This window comes from Harpegnathos saltator, unplaced genomic scaffold, assembly GCF_003227715.2.
Source record: "Harpegnathos saltator strain DR-91 unplaced genomic scaffold, Hsal_v8.6 scaffold403, whole genome shotgun sequence".
NCBI classification, from domain to species: Eukaryota; Metazoa; Arthropoda; class Insecta; order Hymenoptera; family Formicidae; genus Harpegnathos; species Harpegnathos saltator.
This window is the reverse complement of record NW_020230210.1, coordinates 1775132-1794735: the sequence shown is the minus strand read 5'-3', so window position 1 is coordinate 1794735 and position 19604 is coordinate 1775132. Positions and strand designations below refer to the sequence as shown.

The 19604-nt window shown below is 38.5% G+C and overlaps 2 protein-coding genes across 6 annotated transcripts; one reads left to right on the top strand and one right to left on the bottom strand.

The window, feature by feature from the left end:
* Positions 1-6711: 6711 nt before the first annotated feature.
* Positions 6712-10209, top strand: LOC105187816 (transcription initiation factor TFIID subunit 6). 3 transcript variants are annotated; one of them, XM_011148860.3, is made up of 8 exons: positions 6712-6935; positions 7425-7657; positions 7807-8125; positions 8221-8624; positions 8701-8904; positions 8975-9157; positions 9318-9537; positions 9703-10209. In XM_011148860.3, the coding sequence occupies exons 2-8, from the start codon at positions 7508-7510 to the stop codon at positions 10140-10142; spliced, it is 1920 nt and encodes a 639-aa protein (XP_011147162.1). In that variant the 5' UTR covers positions 6712-6935; positions 7425-7507; the 3' UTR covers positions 10143-10209. The 3 variants fall into 3 exon arrangements, with proteins under 3 accessions (XP_011147162.1, XP_011147161.1, XP_011147160.1); XM_011148859.3 differs by having other exon boundaries at positions 7501-7657; positions 9700-10208; XM_011148858.3 differs by having other exon boundaries at positions 9700-10208.
* Positions 10210-10532: 323 nt separating this feature from the next.
* Positions 10533-13534, bottom strand: OXA1L (OXA1L mitochondrial inner membrane protein). Of its 3 annotated transcripts, none has more exons than XM_011148862.3 (9): positions 13410-13534; positions 13089-13335; positions 12568-12760; positions 12167-12343; positions 11899-12042; positions 11689-11774; positions 11340-11606; positions 11029-11185; positions 10533-10776 (listed from the first exon to the last, which is right to left on the bottom strand). In XM_011148862.3, exons 2-9 carry the CDS (start codon positions 13152-13154, stop codon positions 10649-10651), a joined length of 1218 nt encoding a protein of 405 aa, XP_011147164.1. In that variant the 5' UTR covers positions 13155-13335; positions 13410-13534; the 3' UTR covers positions 10533-10648. The 3 variants fall into 3 exon arrangements, with proteins under 3 accessions (XP_011147164.1, XP_011147165.1, XP_025156971.1); XM_011148863.3 differs by having other exon boundaries at positions 13394-13531; XM_025301186.1 differs by having other exon boundaries at positions 13089-13285; positions 13394-13531.
* Between the last annotated feature and the right edge of the window lie 6070 nt (positions 13535-19604).

Below are 19604 nucleotides of genomic sequence, written 5' to 3'. Positions count from 1 at the left end.
GGCTTTAATTTGGTACCTGTCCGAAGCCTGTATCTCTAACCGTTTAGGAGATATCGAAGGTTAAAGTTTTCCAACCTTTCTCCGTCGATATCCTTCTCCGTCGATATCTCCGCTTCTACTGGGAGTAGAGAGTCGTCCATGTAGTCCAAAATGTAGGGTTTTGAAAGGGCTTTAATTTGGTACCTGTCCGAAGCCTGTATCTCTAACCGTTTAGGAGATATCGAAGGTTAAAGTTTTCCAACCTTTCTCCTCCGTCGATATCTCCGCTTCTACTGGGAGTAGAGAGTCGTCCATGTAGTGCAAAATGTAGGGTTTTGAAAGGGCTTTAATTTGGTACCTGTCCGAAGCCTGTATCTCTAACCGTTTAGGAGATATCGAAGGTTAAAGTTTTCCAACCTTTCTCCGTCGATATCCATCCGTCGATATCTCCGCTTCTACTGGGAGTAGAGAGTCGTCCATGTAGTCCAAAATGTAGGGTTTTGAAAGGGCTTTAATTTGGTACCTGTCCGAAGCCTGTATCTCTAACCGTTTAGGAGATATCGAAGGTTAAAGTTTTCCAACCTTTCTCCGTCGATATCCAGTCTTCATCCGTCGATATCTCCGCTTCTACTGGGAGTAGAGAGTCGTCCATGTAGTCCAAAATGTAGGGTTTTGAAAGGGCTTTAATTTGGTACCTGTCCGAAGCCTGTATCTCTAACCGTTTAGGAGATATCGAAGGTTAAAGTTTTCCAACCTTTCTCCGTCGATATCTCCGCTTCTACTGGGAGTAGAGAGTCGTCCATGTAGTGCAAAATGTAGGGTTTTGAAAGGGCTTTAATTTGGTACCTGTCCGAAGCCTGTATCTCTAACCGTTTAGGAGATATCGAAGGTTAAAGTTTTCCAACCTTTCTCCGTCGATATCCAGTCTTCATCCGTCGATATCTCCGCTTCTACTGGGAGTAGAGAGTCGTCCATGTAGTCCAAAATGTAGGGTTTTGAAAGGGCTTTAATTTGGTACCTGTCCGAAGCCTGTATCTCTAACCGTTTAGGAGATATCGAAGGTTAAAGTTTTCCAACCTTTCTCCGTCGATATCTCCGCTTCTACTGGGAGTAGAGAGTCGTCCATGTAGTGCAAAATGTAGGGTTTTGAAAGGGCTTTAATTTGGTACCTGTCCGAAGCCTGTATCTCTAACCGTTTAGGAGATATCGAAGGTTAAAGTTTTCCAACCTTTCTCCGTCGATATCTCCGCTTCTACTGGGAGTAGAGAGTCGTCCATGTAGTGCAAAATGTAGGGTTTTGAAAGGGCTTTAATTTGGTACCTGTCCGAAGCCTGTATCTCTAACCGTTTAGGAGATATCGAAGGTTAAAGTTTTCCAACCTTTCTCCGTCGATATCCATTCATCCGTCGATATCTCCGCTTCTACTGGGAGTAGAGAGTCGTCCATGTAGTCCAAAATGTAGGGTTTTGAAAGGGCTTTAATTTGGTACCTGTCCGAAGCCTGTATCTCTAACCGTTTAGGAGATATCGAAGGTTAAAGTTTTCCAACCTTTCTCCGTCGATATCCATCTTCATCCGTCGATATCTCCGCTTCTACTGGGAGTAGAGAGTCGTCCATGTAGTCCAAAATGTAGGGTTTTGAAAGGGCTTTAATTTGGTACCTGTCCGAAGCCTGTATCTCTAACCGTTTAGGAGATATCGAAGGTTAAAGTTTTCCAACCTTTCTCCGTCGATATCTCCGCTTCTACTGGGAGTAGAGAGTCGTCCATGTAGTGCAAAATGTAGGGTTTTGAAAGGGCTTTAATTTGGTACCTGTCCGAAGCCTGTATCTCTAACCGTTTAGGAGATATCGAAGGTTAAAGTTTTCCAACCTTTCTCCGTCGATATCCAGTCTTCATCCGTCGATATCTCCGCTTCTACTGGGAGTAGAGAGTCGTCCATGTAGTCCAAAATGTAGGGTTTTGAAAGGGCTTTAATTTGGTACCTGTCCGAAGCCTGTATCTCTAACCGTTTAGGAGATATCGAAGGTTAAAGTTTTCCAACCTTTCTCCGTCGATATCTCCGCTTCTACTGGGAGTAGAGAGTCGTCCATGTAGTGCAAAATGTAGGGTTTTGAAAGGGCTTTAATTTGGTACCTGTCCGAAGCCTGTATCTCTAACCGTTTAGGAGATATCGAAGGTTAAAGTTTTCCAACCTTTCTCCGTCGATATCCAGTCTTCATCCGTCGATATCTCCGCTTCTACTGGGAGTAGAGAGTCGTCCATGTAGTCCAAAATGTAGGGTTTTGAAAGGGCTTTAATTTGGTACCTGTCCGAAGCCTGTATCTCTAACCGTTTAGGAGATATCGAAGGTTAAAGTTTTCCAACCTTTCTCCGTCGATATCTCCGCTTCTACTGGGAGTAGAGAGTCGTCCATGTAGTGCAAAATGTAGGGTTTTGAAAGGGCTTTAATTTGGTACCTGTCCGAAGCCTGTATCTCTAACCGTTTAGGAGATATCGAAGGTTAAAGTTTTCCAACCTTTCTCCGTCGATATCCAGTCTTCATCCGTCGATATCTCCGCTTCTACTGGGAGTAGAGAGTCGTCCATGTAGTCCAAAATGTAGGGTTTTGAAAGGGCTTTAATTTGGTACCTGTCCGAAGCCTGTATCTCTAACCGTTTAGGAGATATCGAAGGTTAAAGTTTTCCAACCTTTCTCCGTCGATATCTCCGCTTCTACTGGGAGTAGAGAGTCGTCCATGTAGTGCAAAATGTAGGGTTTTGAAAGGGCTTTAATTTGGTACCTGTCCGAAGCCTGTATCTCTAACCGTTTAGGAGATATCGAAGGTTAAAGTTTTCCAACCTTTCTCCGTCGATATCCATCTTCATCCGTCGATATCTCCGCTTCTACTGGGAGTAGAGAGTCGTCCATGTAGTCCAAAATGTAGGGTTTTGAAAGGGCTTTAATTTGGTACCTGTCCGAAGCCTGTATCTCTAACCGTTTAGGAGATATCGAAGGTTAAAGTTTTCCAACCTTTCTCCGTCGATATCTCCGCTTCTACTGGGAGTAGAGAGTCGTCCATGTAGTGCAAAATGTAGGGTTTTGAAAGGGCTTTAATTTGGTACCTGTCCGAAGCCTGTATCTCTAACCGTTTAGGAGATATCGAAGGTTAAAGTTTTCCAACCTTTCTCCGTCGATATCCAGTCTTCATCCGTCGATATCTCCGCTTCTACTGGGAGTAGAGAGTCGTCCATGTAGTCCAAAATGTAGGGTTTTGAAAGGGCTTTAATTTGGTACCTGTCCGAAGCCTGTATCTCTAACCGTTTAGGAGATATCGAAGGTTAAAGTTTTCCAACCTTTCTCCGTCGATATCTCCGCTTCTACTGGGAGTAGAGAGCGTCCATGTAGTGCAAAATGAGGGTTTTGAAAGGGCTTTAATTTGGTACCTGTCCGAAGCCTGTATCTCTAACCGTTTAGGAGATATCGAAGGTTAAAGTTTTCCAACCTTCTCCGTCGATATCCAGTCTTCATCCGTCGATATCTCCGCTTCTACTGGGAGTAGAGAGTCGTCCATGTAGTCCAAAATGTAGGGTTTTGAAAGGGCTTTAATTTGGTACCTGTCCGAAGCCTGTATCTCTAACCGTTTAGGAGATATCGAAGGTTAAAGTTTTCCAACCTTTCTCCGTCGATATCCAGTCTTCATCCGTCGATATCTCCGCTTCTACTGGGAGTAGAGAGTCGTCCATGTAGTGCAAAATGTAGGGTTTTGAAAGGGCTTTAATTTGGTACCTGTCCGAAGCCTGTATCTCTAACCGTTTAGGAGATATCGAAGGTTAAAGTTTTGCAACCTTTCTCCGTCGATATCCAGTCTTCATCCGTCGATATCTCCGCTTCTACTGGGAGTAGGGAGTCGTCCATGTAGTCCAAAATGTAGGGTTTTGAAAGGGCTTTAATTTGGTACCTGTCCGAAGCCTGTATCTCTAACCGTTTAGGAGATATCGAAGGTTAAAGTTTTCCAACCTTTCTCCGTCGATATTCCGCTTCTACTGGGAGTAGAGAGTCGTCCATGTAGTCCAAAATGTAGGGTTTTGAAAGGGCTTTAATTTGGTACCTGTCCGAAGCCTGTATCTCTAACCGTTTAGGAGATATCGAAGGTTAAAGTTTTCCAACCTTTCTCCGTCGATATCCAGTCTTCATCCGTCGATATCTCCGCTTCTACTGGGAGTAGAGAGTCGTCCATGTAGTCCAAAATGTAGGGTTTTGAAAGGGCTTTAATTTGGTACCTGTCCGAAGCCTGTATCTCTAACCGTTTAGGAGATATCGAAGGTTAAAGTTTTCCAACCTTTCTCCGTCGATATCCAGTCTTCATCCGTCGATATCTCCGCTTCTACTGGGAGTAGAGAGTCGTCCATGTAGTCCAAAATGTAGGGTTTTGAAAGGGCTTTAATTTGGTACCTGTCCGAAGCCTGTATCTCTAACCGTTTAGGAGATATCGAAGGTTAAAGTTTTCCAACCTTTCTCCGTCGATATCTCCGCTTCTACTGGGAGTAGAGAGTCATCCATGTAGTGCAAAATGTAGGGTTTTGAAAGGGCTTTAATTTGGTACCTGTCCGAAGCCTGTATCTCTAACCGTTTAGGAGATATCGAAGGTTAAAGTTTTCCAACCTTTCTCCGTCGATATTTCCGCTTCTACTGGGAGTAGAGAGTCGTCCATGTAGTGCAAAATGTAGGGTTTTGAAAGGGCTTTAATTTGGTACCTGTCCGAAGCCTGTATCTCTAACCGTTTAGGAGATATCGAAGGTTAAAGTTTTCCAACCTTTCTCCGTCGTTATCCATCCTTCATCCGTCGATATCTCCGCTTCTACTGGGAGTAGAGGGTCGTCCATGTAGTCCAAAATGTAGGGTTTTGAAAGGGCTTTAATTTGGTACCTGTCCGAAGCCTGTATCTCTAACCGTTTAGGAGATATCGAAGGTTAAAGTTTTCCAGCCTTTCTCCGTCGATATCCAGCCTTCCTCCGTCGATAACTCCGCTTCTACTGAGAGTAGAGATTCGTCCATGTACTAAAAAATGTAGGGTTTTGAGAGGTCTTTATTTTGGTGCTAGACCGAAGCCTGTATCTCTAACCGTTTAGGAGATATCGAAGGTTAAAGTTTTCGAACCTTTCTCCGTCGATATCCAGCCTTCCTCCGTCGATATCTCTGCTTCTACTGGGAGTAGAGAGTCGTCCATGTAGTCGAAAATGTGGGGTTTTGAGGGGACTTTATTTTGGTTCTAGACCGATGACTGTATCTCTAACCGTTTAGGAGATATTGAAGATTAAAGTTTTCCAACCTTTCTCCGTTGATATCTCCGCTTCTGCTGGGAGTAGAGAGTCGTCCATGTAGTCGAAAATATAGGGTTTTGAGAGGACTTTAATTTGGTGCCAGACCGAGGCCTGTATCTCTAACCGTTTAGGAGATATCGAAAATTAAAGTTTTTCAACCTTTCTCCGTTGATATCTCCGCTTCTACTGGGAGTAGAGAGTCGTCATTGTAGTCGAAAATATAGGGTTTTGTGAGGACTTTATTTTGGTGCCAGAGCCAGGCCTGTATCTCTAACCGTTTAGGAGATATCGAAGATTAAAGTTTTCCAACCTTTCTCCGTTGATATCTCCGCTTCTACTGGGAGCAGAGTGTCGTCATTTACGGCAAAATGTAGGGTTTTGGGAGGACTATAATTTGGTGCCAGAAATGGCACCAGATTATGAGTATTCTTTTCACTTTATCTATTTTTACAGAACGAAAGTTCTCTTTTTAAAATATAATACAAATATGTATTGCTGATGACATATAAATTATTGTTGATTGTCTCGCATGAACCCTGCTAAGTTAAGCCGGAGACACACGGTGCATTGTTTTCGTGCTGGATTGCTTGCTGGATGAAAATACGGCGTTCTGATTGGTATATTTCCGAAGATGGATGGAAATGCTCCAATCAGAACACAATATTTTCATCCAGCAAGCAGCCAGCACGAAATCAAGCACCGTGTGTCGCTGGCTTTAGGCTATTATACTCTACTCGATTTATCGGACAGCATTGAGTTGTCATAAATCATGAAGATTGTAGATGGTCGTGCCTATCATACCTTTCAGTCCTAGTGGAACTAACTCGAACTCGATTTATCGTAAATACCCACTGACCCATATTCAGAACATGCTTATAACTATTGGTCTGTTCTTTGTAGCTGCACTGTTGAACTAGTGCAATAAACTAGAGTGAGAAAACCTATATTTGTCTCACTTTAACTTATTGCACCTGTTCAACAATGCAGCTACAAAGAACAGACCAAATGTTAGTGCGCTGTTAACTAATCAGAAGGCATATTGCGTGGCTTTTCATTGGTTAACAGCGCCCTAATTATGGTCTGTTCTTTGTAGCTGCACTGTTGAACTGGTGCAATAAATTAATGTGAGACAAATATAGCTTTTCTCACTCTAGCTTATTGCACTAGTTCAGCAGTGCAGCTACAAAGAACAGACCAATAGTTACAAGCGTGTTCTGAATATGGGCCAATGGCTGCGTTCAGTAGAACAATATGATCAATGAGCGCTTAGTGATTATTGTCTGTGATTGGAGCATTCTTTTAGATTCTTAATAGACCCAGAAGTATTGACCAATCAGGAGCGAGATTCAGTAGTAAATCTAGTAATGTTGTCCAACTGTTGAGTCTGCTGAATGCAGCCAATGTGTTTGCAACCTATTCTGGTCATTCTGGACCGGCCGACCGGCTTGTAAGTGTTGTGCGGAACTTGTAAGCGCAGGGGAAATAACTTGTAAAGAGTTTTAGCGTCATTTATATATAAGCTGTTTCTTTTTTTTATGAATTGTAGTTGTATCTGTAATAGAGCAGTTAATTAATTGTTTAGTGAATAATAATTATGAAAAATTTAACAATGTACTGACGTGATGCAACCAATATAACCATCGAAACCACTGAAGGTCAGTTAAGATATTCAATATTTAACAATTATTAATCAAAACAGCATATAAGTATTATTTTAATTATTTAAATAACTAGATATGAAAGTTTTATTTATTTTGCTGCAGATTACTCTCTATTATTGCAGTATTTTATTTATATTCTCTTAACACGTTCATTGCCGTTCACGCTATATACACGTGTTACGGCCGTTCACGCGATTGTTTTTTATTATGAGTGACAAACCAGGACTCTCGAAAAGACTCAGTTCAATGCCAGTTCAATCGTGCAAAAAAAGACTAAAAATAAATAAAAGAAAAAATAACTTTGGTCACCACACGAAATTCAAATTTTCAGTTTGGCAATGAACGTGTTAATATATAATTTGTATTGTTGTAATATTAATTTCTCAATATTAAATATAAATACTATGATATATGGGATTATTATATTATTATGCTATACTACACTATATATATTATACTATACTATAGTATTATAATCTACAGAAAGCTGCAGAAGCCTGTTGCTATTTTGTAAAATAAAATTCTAATACTTTTATGGAATGTGATATCCCCAAAATAGTTTCAAAATGACTGAAAATGAGTCCATGTATGGGACAACATTGTCTCAAGAATCTGTCAAAGTTATAGCAGAAAGCATTGGTGTTGGTAATTTTCCGGATGAAGCTGCAAAAGATCTTGCAGAAGATGTGAGTTACAGATTGAAAGAGATCGTACAGGTTAGTTACATAAAGTATTCTGTATATTTCGTAATCAGTTAAATTCTTTATAAAACTAACTATAATATAACATTGATATTAATATAATATTTTATAACATTGATAATAACATTGATATTTATATAATAATTGCAATATTAATATTATAGGATGCCGCAAAGTTTATGAGACATGGTAAACGTAAACGAATGACTGCTTATGATATTGATCATGCTCTAAAAGTCAGGAACATTGAACCAACATATGGATTTTATTCCAAGGATCATATACCATTCCGTTTTGCATCAGGTGGTGGTAGAGAATTACATTTTGTGGAAGAAAAAGAAATCGATCTTAATGAGGTTGTATCTACAACTGGTGGACAAACATGGCCCAAATTGCCTCTAGAAATTACATTAAGATCTCATTGGTTATCCATTGATGGAGTACAACCTACTATACCAGAAAACCCACCACCAGTATCAAAAGGTTTTATTTTAAATCTCTTTATAATGTTATTTACAAAATGAGTTTGTAAAAAATCTTAGAATACATGAAAATAGTTAATTTGCTAATTTTTATAGATGTCCAAAAACTTGAAAGTGTCGATCCAACTATCAAACTCTCTAACAAGAACCAGAATATTGGCATTGGTAAACCAGGTGGTGGTGGCAAGAGTCAGAAACTACGGAATGTGGAGACTGTACATGTAAAACAGCTTGCAACGCATGAGCTTAGCGTAGAACAACAGTTGTACTATAAAGAAATAACTGAGGCTTGCGTCGGATCCGACGAAGCTCGCAGGGCTGAAGCTCTTCAGTCTCTTTCAGCAGATCCAGGCCTGCACGAGATGCTGGCACGTATGTGCACCTTTATTGCAGAAGGCGTGCGAGTTAATGTGGTTCAAAATCACCTTGCTTTACTTATCTACCTCATGCGAATGGTCAAAGCTCTTCTTGAAAACCCAAGTCTTTACTTGGAGAAATATGTAAGATTTTAACATTTTTAAGACTTATTACTTTTAACATTGTTGTATTTTATTATAACAATATCTCAATCTTCAGCTTCACGAGTTGATACCATCAGTTGCTACTTGCATAGTTTCTCGACAATTATGCATGAAGCCGGAAGTAGACAATCACTGGGCGTTACGAGATTTTGCTTCTCGACTGATGTCACAAATATGTAAAAATTTTAATACTTCTACTAATAATGTGCAAACCAGAGTCACTCGTATGTTTAGTCAAGCATTAGCAAAGAACAATCAGGTAACAGTCACATAACTTAATACATAACTTAAAACACTGTTTTTTGATGCTAAACAGTGAAATATTATAGATACCATTAGCATCCCTTTATGGAGCAATTGAAGGGCTTTGTGAATTAGGTCCAGAAGTAATCAAGTCCTTGGTTATCCCTAAGATCAAGTCCATCTCTGATCGTATCGAATTGTGTATTGAGGGCCAGGGATTGACTAATATGGATAAAAATGCGGCAGGACATATCAAGACTTTGCTTATAGTAAGTATTTTTAGAAATTAATTAAGATATTTGATTTATATATTATTTCAGGGAGAATTATGCATCTAATACTCGATATATATCTCTCGCAATGTCGATTATATTTTGTGCCTTACTTTATGTTAATGATGATATATATCATAAAACTGGAAACTTTCAGAAATCAGTTGCTCCAGTCTTGAAAACAATACGATCGCCACCAGATTACGTAGAGGATTATAAACAGGATTATGGTTATATAGGTCCCGCATTATGTACAGCAGTTGCGAAAGCTCGTACGCAATTAGCCGCTTTAACAACTACCGCCGCAACAACTACAGCATTGACTACAAATCAACAACAAAGTTTGAATTGTACAGGGAAGACGCTTGTGCAAACAGGTAAACCAGCTGTAATTAACAAAGTTGCACACACAATATAAGTGACAAACTATACAGAACAAAATGGTCGACTAAAGCTACATATAGATTTAAATACGTACAAAGATATATAAATAAATATGGTAAAGATGCTAGCTTTATGGTTTTTGTGTTAAATTTTAGTAGCCAGTTCAAGTCCAGGTCAGCAAACCGGTCGCACGATTATGCTCGGGACAAGCAGAACTGCTAGCGGAACTTCTACCACTGGTGGACAGAAGTTTGTCATTTTACAATCACGTTCGCAGACACCTACTGCTTCCAATATAAGTACTGGTGCGATTCAACAGTCACAGCAGCAGCAACAACAACAGCAGCCGCAAACACAGCAACAACAACAGCAGCAACAGCAACAAGTTAAATTGGCGCAAACAGCCAATGTCAGCCAACAGAAAACTCATATACCGGGTTCTGCGCCGAAATTGGTTGTAGTATGTATGCCTACTAGCAGCCATACCAACACAACAGTGACACAAGCAAACCTTACAACGAAAACGCAAAGTGTTTTTGTTACGCAACAAAGTGTCGAAAGATCACTTAGTCCGGAAGAAGAACATCAATTTCAATAAAAAATAAGACGAGAATAAAGCTTCCAAATACTTCCTTGTACAGTTAATATACATATTTGTTGATTAGAATAAGTACATATCAATAAAATAATAAATTTTTAAGGAAACGCTTTATTCTTTTTATCCAAATTTAGTGAAATTGTTTCACATAGATATTTGATAATATAGTCACACATACAGTATTATAAATTTTCTTTATTATGTTATTTGAAGATGTATGTGCATTATATTATTTTTTATCTACTTAGTAATTATAAACTATGTATATATATAAAATTAATATTAAAAATTTCTTATTAGGTTTGTATCACGTATAATAAGTAATATCTTATATTTTTTTAAATAAATTAATTGCAAAGGAAGCATACTGTATATTAAATAAGATCTTATTTATTACAATTATGAATTAATATACAGTGTCACACATTAAATAATCAAGTATTTACTTAAATACGACACCTTTATTTTTAATGAAATTAATGTCTACTTTTTGTAAAAACAGTCGATTATTTCTGTTTTGTCGGGTCATATTTAAATGTTTTCACAATAGGGCCCTTTCCAGCAGCATTGAACTGTACTATATCTGCTCTTTCTCTATCAGCTAGCTGCTTCGATATTTTCATATTCGTCCAAGCTATAAAATAAGAATAATACATACAGTTAATATTTTTTATACAAAGAACAGATATTTAATTTTTTAATCTCATCCAATATCACTTATGTATACATTATTGATTAATTCTATGTTGTACATAGTTGAAATCAAATTAAAATACTTAAACGTGCATATTAAACGATTTTTACTTCCATGTTGCAAAATTTCATTGACGACTTTTCCAATATTAGTATGTCTCTTTATATAATATAACATAATATATATACTTACATTCTTTTAATTCTTGCGTAAATTTTTTATTCCCAGGTTTTGACGCATGATGTATTATAACAGGTATATTGAAAACCTTTCTTAAATATGGTATCTTTAATAAACTAGTTTGTATCAGGGACATAAAATTTGTCGACGCCCAATACGTCAAAATTGCCTACAAATAAATATTAAAAATTTGCTAGAATATGTAAAATGAAAACTAAGTTTCGTAATGCATTAACTTGATACCATTTGTTTACAAATAAATGGTATCAAATTAATTTTCCTTTTGTTAACCATGAGAGCAATTTCAGTATTATCATACTTACACCAGGAAAGTTTAATATAAATGGTAATATGGCAAAGGGTACGATTCGAAATACATATCGCATAACACCCAGTGATTTAAGATGAGTGCCATCTGCACCAATTTCAATTGTGATATACATTGTCACACATGTAACTATTGGCATTATGTAATAAGGATCATGTATGGTAAGATCCTGCATCCACCAAAAACCACCTTGTTTCAAGCTCTCGACTGGCAAGTTTGCCATTTTCCTTAGGGCTAAGAAACAGGAGATAAAAATAGGTGCCTAAAAATTCAGAGTTAGGAAATTATTATTTAGTTTCATCTTCTTATTTCTTTGCATATACTTATATAGCGGCATTGCATACCTGAACAAGTGGTATCAAGAAATTCCTTCCAATTTTAACATTATGCTTCTTCATGTATTCCATTAGTTCTGATGCATATCGTGCACCTATTTATAAGGATTCAACATTAATCTTTTTATAAGTCATTACAGTCACTGTCATAGTAACTGATCATTATTGTAGTGATTGTATAATAATATTAAAATGTTTTATTAAACTGCATTTACATACTTTCGAAGTGATCACCGATATGCCTAGCTTTTGTCATTTTTTGTTGTATTTCTTGTATCACTGGCATATGATTAGTGAATTTAGCCATATTTTTTTGTGTTATTACTACCAAAGGGAATATAAGGGTCCTTAAAATAACAGTACCTAAATTAAAAAGTTGCCTTAATAAGTATATTAAAATTAAGATTAGCAATTATATTAGCACATTTATTAGATTAATGTAATTTTTATGTGATTCAATTTTATAAACTCATAATAAGCGAAAAACCTATAACAATTGTTGTCCACCATGGAATATCATAGCTTATATGCATAAATTCTAAGGCATGTTGTACAAGTCCAACAGGAGAGTAACCACCTAATCCAATACTTTCAAGCGTTGGTTCTCCATTAGGATGTACTTTTATAATATTCTCTACTATTTCCTGAATTAGTGTTGGAGGATCTATATAATTAAATTGCAAATTAATATGTAATAAAGTAACAAGTTCTGGTCTATAATTTTTTCTCATATATTAATTATAACTAAATTTTATCAAATAATAAAAAGAATGTTATGTATAACTTATTTATTACTACTAAACATTTTTTTATATATCTTCTGATAAAATATTAAGAAAGGCAAAACAATATTAGTTTAAACTTAAGTCTCCTAAGGTTTCTAAATACCTGGTATTTCATCATATGGATTAGTCTGTGATGATGGTGAAATTTGTTCTTGTGGCGTTTCATTAGTGCTAGCATAACGAACCAAAGGAATTCCTGTAACTCTATAGTTACTGGAGAGATTTAGTATAGAATTGCGTTTGGGAAATCCTTTTATTTGTCTGACTAAATGAATATATCTACATGTAGACATTTCCTAAGTCAAAGAATTTCCCATTAAATCAATCCTACACTTTATTTGATATAAAATTCTTTATATAAAGATATTATTTTCCTCATTATACATATGTAATTTATAGTAAATTTTTTGAAGGTGTAATTCGTAATTTGTATTTAAGAGAATTTCTTCTGGATCGCGCTAATGTATACTAAATATATATATTGTTATGTTTATTTTATGTTTCGGTCAAAGATGTTATCATTGTTTTTTCTTCATGTGATACCGTTTCATCGATTAATATTTTTTGCCGCTAAGAAATCTGATTTCTTTAAACTTTAGGTTAGAATGTTATTTTTATATTTACCTGCGATATTACGTTTGCTCTTAATATCGTTTGTCGGCAAATAATTGAGGATACTCGCATCATCATTTTTGCGATTTATAATGAAATTGTCAATACTTCTTCTTAAATTCACAAATTTACATATCACATTCGGCGTGATATTCGTGGATATACATGGGCATCAATGCTTGTTGATATATCGACATTGGAACGCGTAGCTAAATGGAGTATATTTACTTACATAATTTACATCGATGCTTGAATAAACCTGCGAATTTTTTAAATATCAACATACGCTTAATTTGTGTAAAAGCAAGCGAGCTTACTTTTATAAAAACCAACCGAGAATGCTTGCAAAATCAATCGAGAAGTGCTTTTTAGCAAGGAAATAAGCCTGACTACTTATCGTGCTCAAGTAATGTAGTGCGATGTAGTACCAGAGAGGAAGCTGAGAGCGGCCAACACGGCGCTTTCGGCGATACCGATTTTTCGCATTGGAAATGGGCGCCATCTATATCCATTTGGAGAGGAGAACTACGATGCTACATCCACTTTTAGGTCTTGGTGGTAAAATCTGCATGTGGTGGAAGTCCGTGCTACATCCACCTTCAGGCGGTTTATGTCCGTGCTGCAACCGTAGTTACTATCTCTATGTCAGACTATGTCCGGAGGTTTAAAAAGAGCGGGCGAGGGGGAGGAGCAGGAAAAATAAAAGTACATATTAAATATTAAATTCTCTACATACATGTTGCCGTATCAAAGTCTCCTGTATAATAAACGATTTGATACGTCTGGAGACGCATAATGTATCGTTGCCCGCGTCCCGTTCTCTTCGTTCTGCTTCTCAATTCAGCATCCCGTCCGCTCCGGACATTCGCTCGTGGCACTGACAGTGGCCGTTGGTGAGCATTCGATCCGCTCGGAGGAGCACATATTAATTAACGCGACGAGACTCCGATTATAAATATCTCGCGAATCGACGAAATACTAGAACTTTTGAAAAAAGCATCAAAGAAAATCACGTTGATGTTGTCATGGATGAAATCTCACCCTAGTATATATTTTTTATTTTCGAAATAAAAAAGCCAAACGAATGCAATTAAATGTTATTTATTATCATTGAATATTAGATGAAAAGTAGAAGAGTTATTGTCCGCAGCGGATAATCTAACATTTAATAAGAACGAGACAAAATTCGCATGAGATGAAATTCCACTCTTTAACGCTACCATGACCTTTAATTATTCTCCGAAAACGGCGTTACAACAACTTTAACATTCTGTACAATTAGTTGCTAACATATTTTATAATCGTACACATTCCTTTCTAATTAACATAAAGTTAACAAATATCCGATGCTTCGACAGAATAATTTTCTTTATTTTCAGTAATCAACAAGTAGTAAATCAATGTCGCGTACAGTTGAAAGGCCTCCTCGCATTCCCCTCGTGGTCCCGGAACCTTCGAGAAAAGAAAAGATGCCCAAGGGCAAGTCTCTCTTGCTTCAACCGCCGCCGAGGCCCGCAATGTTTACATCGCGCCGATTGTGTTGATCGGCTCGCGAGCGACGACACTTTTTGCCCTTCGTATTAATACTTGCTTGCCTCGCGTACTCGACCTCTTTCCATCAGCAGCAGCCGTGCACGACGGGCTCGTAACTTCTTCTCGTATAATTGAAAGAAATATATCTCGTCGGTCCTCGAGATATTCAATCGGCATCGCGTCGGTATCGCGTTGATTAACCGCACAGTCGAATCGCGAGTATTCGGCGTTAGAAGCGTGAGTGAGTGAAATCCGGAGGACTCCAGCAGCCGGGAAGCAGGACGCCGGCAGCGATACGTCACGTTTCCAGGTATGTGGAATCATTTATTATGCGGGAGGTCTCCGATAACGAGAGCGGACGTTTGACGAATTTTCCGGGAATAAGAAGTCGGAATTTCGCGCTCGGCATTCACGATCCGTCATCATCCGACTAGTAATCATAGACACTTTATGAATCTGCAATTACTCTCGTCAATCTCTGTCTATCTATTTATTGCGTTGTTGTATATGTTACGGTTAAAGTGATAAATCCAGTTACTATGCATAATAACCGGTTATTATGCATAATAACCAATAGCTTTGATTAATTTGATAAATTATTCATATTTTTGTAATTAAAACCCACGCGTAAATTAAAAGCGCGTAAGCTGCTGCACACACGGTTATTAAAACCCACACGTAAGTTGCAAATGCGTTTTGTATCGCGCGCTATGCGTGCCCAATTACACGTAAGTTTTAATAACCGTGCGTGCAGCTTACGCACTTTTAACTTACGCGTAGATTTCAACAATCGTGCGCGCAGCGCGCGATGCAAAACGCACTTGCAACTTACGCGTAGGTTTAATTGTTCATAACTTTGTAACATTTTGATATCGTTTGGAGTATTTCTGCCAATATTCACGACAATTGGACATAAATGGTTTTCAAAAGTTTCTCCAAAATCATTTTCTAAATATCATTTATCACTTTAACCAATAAAGTTTGGTTATGTAAAATAATCGGTTATAGTAACTGGAATAAACTGCATGTATTTTATCACATTAACCAAAGCTGTTAGTTATTATGCATAATAACCAATTTATCACTTTAACCGTAGCATATACAAGATATATTGATCCAGACAGAGACGGATAACGGTCCATGAACGTGGATCTCTAATTCATCATGTTCTCAATTAAACATTCTGAATAATTCCTAACTGTGTGAATATACCGGTCTTGTGTAGAATATTCAATATCATATCGCTCTTCTTAGACTGCGACTTTTTTTGTTTTCGGTCAGTGCTTCTTTCAAGTCTGTTTACTTTCGTTACGGGATCTAAATTTAAATGTCCATTCGTAAAAGAGTATTTTCGAGAGCACACAACTGTTGTCTCCGCTTCTTGTTGTAATTTTTTTTCGTCAGCTCTTTCAAGAGCTCCAAGTTCTATCTAGACTTTCAATGTCAATAAAGAAAAAAACCGTAGCGAATATTCTCCACTCATCCCGACCAAACATTCTTTCTCTACCGCAGCTTACCAACCAGAAACGCTAAATTTTTGCTCCAGACGTTGCGGGAAGCAAATCTGGCGGACGCGGATGCCGCACCGGAGGATCCGGTTCGGGCAGAGCAGAATCGGCCGGAAGGTAAAATTTACAAGTTTCCTACACATCTATGTTCAACTCTTTACAATCTTTGCCTTTGCAACTTGTTCCTCATCAGCTCTCTTGAAAGCTTTAAGTCTCATTTATATTTTCAATGTTGGAACAAAAATATAAAGATAAAAATCCCACATCACAATATTTCCGTATTTTCGTTTCGTCTCGATCAAAGATATTCTCTCTCTACCGCAGATTATCAACTGGGAAAACTACTTTTCTGTTTCAGTTGTTGCGGAAAGTAACAACAATCCGGCAGATGCGGATGCTGTACCGGAGGATCCGGTTCGGGTCAAGCAGAGTCGGTCGGAAGGTAAAGTTTACAAGTTTCCTACACATCTGTATTCAACCCTTTACGATCTTTGCCTTTGCAACTTGGTCCTCATCAGCTCTCTTGAAAGCTTTAAGTCTCATTTAAATTTTCAATGTCCGAACAAAAATATAAAGATAAAAATTCCTTATCAAAATATTTTCGTATTTTCGATTCGTCCCGATCAAAGATATTCTCTCTCTACTGCAGGTTATCAATCGGGAAAATTATTTTTCTGTTTCAGTTGTTGCGGAAAGTAACAACAATCTGGCAGACGCGGATGCCGTACCGGAGGATCCGGTTCGGGCCAAACAGAGTCGGTCGGAAGGTAAAGTTTACAAGTTTTTCCTACACATCTGTTCAACTCTTTATGATCTTTGCCTTTGCATCTTGTTCCTCATCAGCTCTCTTGAAAGCTTCAAGTCTCATTTAAATTTTCAATGTTGGAACAAAAATATAAAGATAAAAATTCCTTATCAAAATATTTCCGTATTTTCGATTCGTTCTGATCAAAGATATTCTCTCTCTACCGCAGGTTATTAACCGGGAAAATGATTTTTCTGTTTCAGTTGTTGCGGAAAGCAACAGCAATCCGGCGGACGCGGGATGCCGCATCGGAGGATCCGATTCGGGCCAAGCAGAGTCGGCTTGAAGGTAAGTTTACAAGTTTACTATAGTCCTCTGTTTGACCCTTGGCGATCTAGAGCTGGGATATAATTTCCGACTCGACTTGAATTAAGATCGCAGAGGGTAAATTACTTTTTTACTCGCCCGCACTCGTTGGTCAAATTTAATGAACGAATGTGAATTTTTTGTTACAGAGTTAAAGCGGAACATGGCCGGCTCTGACTGCAAGTCGTTTCGGTGAGTCAAAATAAAAAGAGAAACAAAATTCTGCATGATGGATGTGGGACTAAAAAATATCGTTCGAGTCAATGCAAATTGCAAATAGATTCTTGCATGTATGTGTTTGTGACGTTGAATAAAATACATTGCTCGAAACAATCAGGGGATACTTGATCGACAGCCTGTATTACATACAAGATTTAAAATACTGAATGATTCTCTTTTGATGTTCAGTCATCTGAATAAGAGATATTCATATGTATAAACGCGCTACCACCGTCATCAGCTGCTTTATTTTTATTTTTCAAGCGGGCCGCAGAATTATTTAACGATTTAATTATTAGACAATATTCAATTGTTCGTGTAAAATATATTCATACGCATAAATGCCGATACTGTTGGCTACTTTTCTTTTATTTACAAAACAGGCTGTAGAATTATTTGGCAATATTGTTCATTCATCACGATCCCTATTGTCTCGAGTAGCGTATAATGCGCGCAGAAATTGCGCCAGCGCACGCCGAGCTTGAGGTATCCTCGCTCGCGTGCCTTTGAATATCGCGACCGCGGTTATCAAAAAACGCGTTTTTACCCGCGCTGCTAACAAAGAAAGCTTAAATTCTCATTTCGCCAAAGTATCGCGAACGAAGTAAACTTCGTCGTGACGGAGCTATGCGTGAATGCGGACGATGCGTGAAAACTTTGCCCCGCTCCTCTATCTTTGCGCTCCCTCGGGGCGACCCCTCGGGGTTTCTAATTGTCTAATCTTTCCTCGCGTGCATTCGCGTCGCGAATATTTCACTCGTAGATACCGATACTCTGACATTTTCGCGACTTTTCAGACACGATCGCGAAAAGCGCCGTAAAAATCCGTTAGACGATAAATCACACGGTTCTTGCTCCTCGCCGATCAAGTTTATAGAGTCTGTTTCATAGCGCGCAAAAAGTTTCCACCGGTAACAACGTAAAACGTTCGTTAATTGACGCAAATATCGCCGCTCTGATACAAGTATCGACCGCGTCGCGGAAGTGTAGCAATCAACGTGGGACGCGCTGCAAGATGGATGCTGCGCGACATGGAGAGCGGCAGCGGACATGGACGGATATTGGTGGATCTGGTTGGATGCAACGAGGCATCATCAATATCATCATCGGTGAGCGTTTGACTCAATGCTCGCAGAGAGCTCTTTTATTATTACATTGTGCATGCCGCAAATTTGCATTGACTTTTGTAACGAAAAATATATATTCCATAAATTATTGCCATATATTATGGCCATATATTATTGCCATATATTGTTACCATATATTGTTGCCGCATATTATTGCCATATATTATTGCCATATATTATTGCCATATATTGCCATGTATTCTCGCCATATATTATGGCCACTTGAAATCGCGCGAGCAATCGAAAAAACTGAATTTACCGGTAATCGCAAAGGCGCACGGCAGACGTCACGGACGGATGCCAGCAGCCCGTCTCAGGGCTGCCCGATAACAATACTGTTGCTGCAATTTAACTTTGAACCACAGCGGTCTCCAGTCACAGGAAACTTTCTATCGCGGACTAACCTTTCGCGCGGAATGTTCCCGAGAAGCGCTCTTGAGATAAACGCTAGTTATAAGCGAACTTGCTTCGTTAGGACCCCGTCGCGGTTGTCGCGTTGTCGCGGAAAATAAGGAAGAAAGGAGTTAAACATCCGACACCGTTGTGAAAAGAGGGGCGATGGCGTCCCTTCGCGAGTAGAATGTTAGGCCCTTGCGAACACGAACGTTAAATTCCACCGCGGTTGCGAACGTCCCCCGACTAATTTCTTCGCGGAAACTGAATCTTCATAACTCGCGCCTGATCGTGCGTTGAAACTCTATCGAGGATGGGAGATTGAAGCGGGAGTTGATGATATAAGCGTGACAAAGTAGTCGCGTATTTTATAATCGCTCTTTAAAATGGGGGCGCTTCTTTCGTCGATGATAAAGACGAGAAGAAATCAGAGCCTGCTACCAGTGAGGTCGTAAAAACCGCATGAATTTTCCTTCCGCAGCTGCTCCCGCGGCTGTTTAATCCGCATTACGTTCGTCGCTCGTGCTGCTTAATAAAAAATGTCCCGAGACGTGCCTACGAAAAATGTTGCACGTGAAGAATACTCAACGCACGTACCATCTTGAAATTAAATACCGCGAAGGAAATTATTCTCGTT

What these genes read in the sequence shown, in the direction of transcription:
- OXA1L (XM_011148862.3), bottom strand. Translation starts at nt 13,154, where the DNA reads ATGATGATGCGAGTATCCTCAATTATTTGCCGACAAACGATATTAAGA. An exon ending in TATCGGTGATCACTTCGAAA is followed by an intron (nt 11,775 to 11,898) that starts GTATGTAAATGC and finishes CCTTATAAATAG; the next exon opens with GTGCACGATATGCATCAGAA. An exon ending in TCTTGATACCACTTGTTCAG is followed by an intron (nt 11,607 to 11,688) that starts GTATGCAATGCC and finishes CTGAATTTTTAG; the next exon opens with GCACCTATTTTTATCTCCTG.
- LOC105187816 (XM_011148859.3), top strand. Translation starts at nt 7,508, where the DNA reads ATGACTGAAAATGAGTCCATGTATGGGACAACATTGTCTCAAGAATCT. An exon ending in GTCTTTACTTGGAGAAATAT is followed by an intron (nt 8,625 to 8,700) that starts GTAAGATTTTAA and finishes CTCAATCTTCAG; the next exon opens with CTTCACGAGTTGATACCATC. An exon ending in ATATCAAGACTTTGCTTATA is followed by an intron (nt 9,158 to 9,317) that starts GTAAGTATTTTT and finishes GGAAACTTTCAG; the next exon opens with AAATCAGTTGCTCCAGTCTT.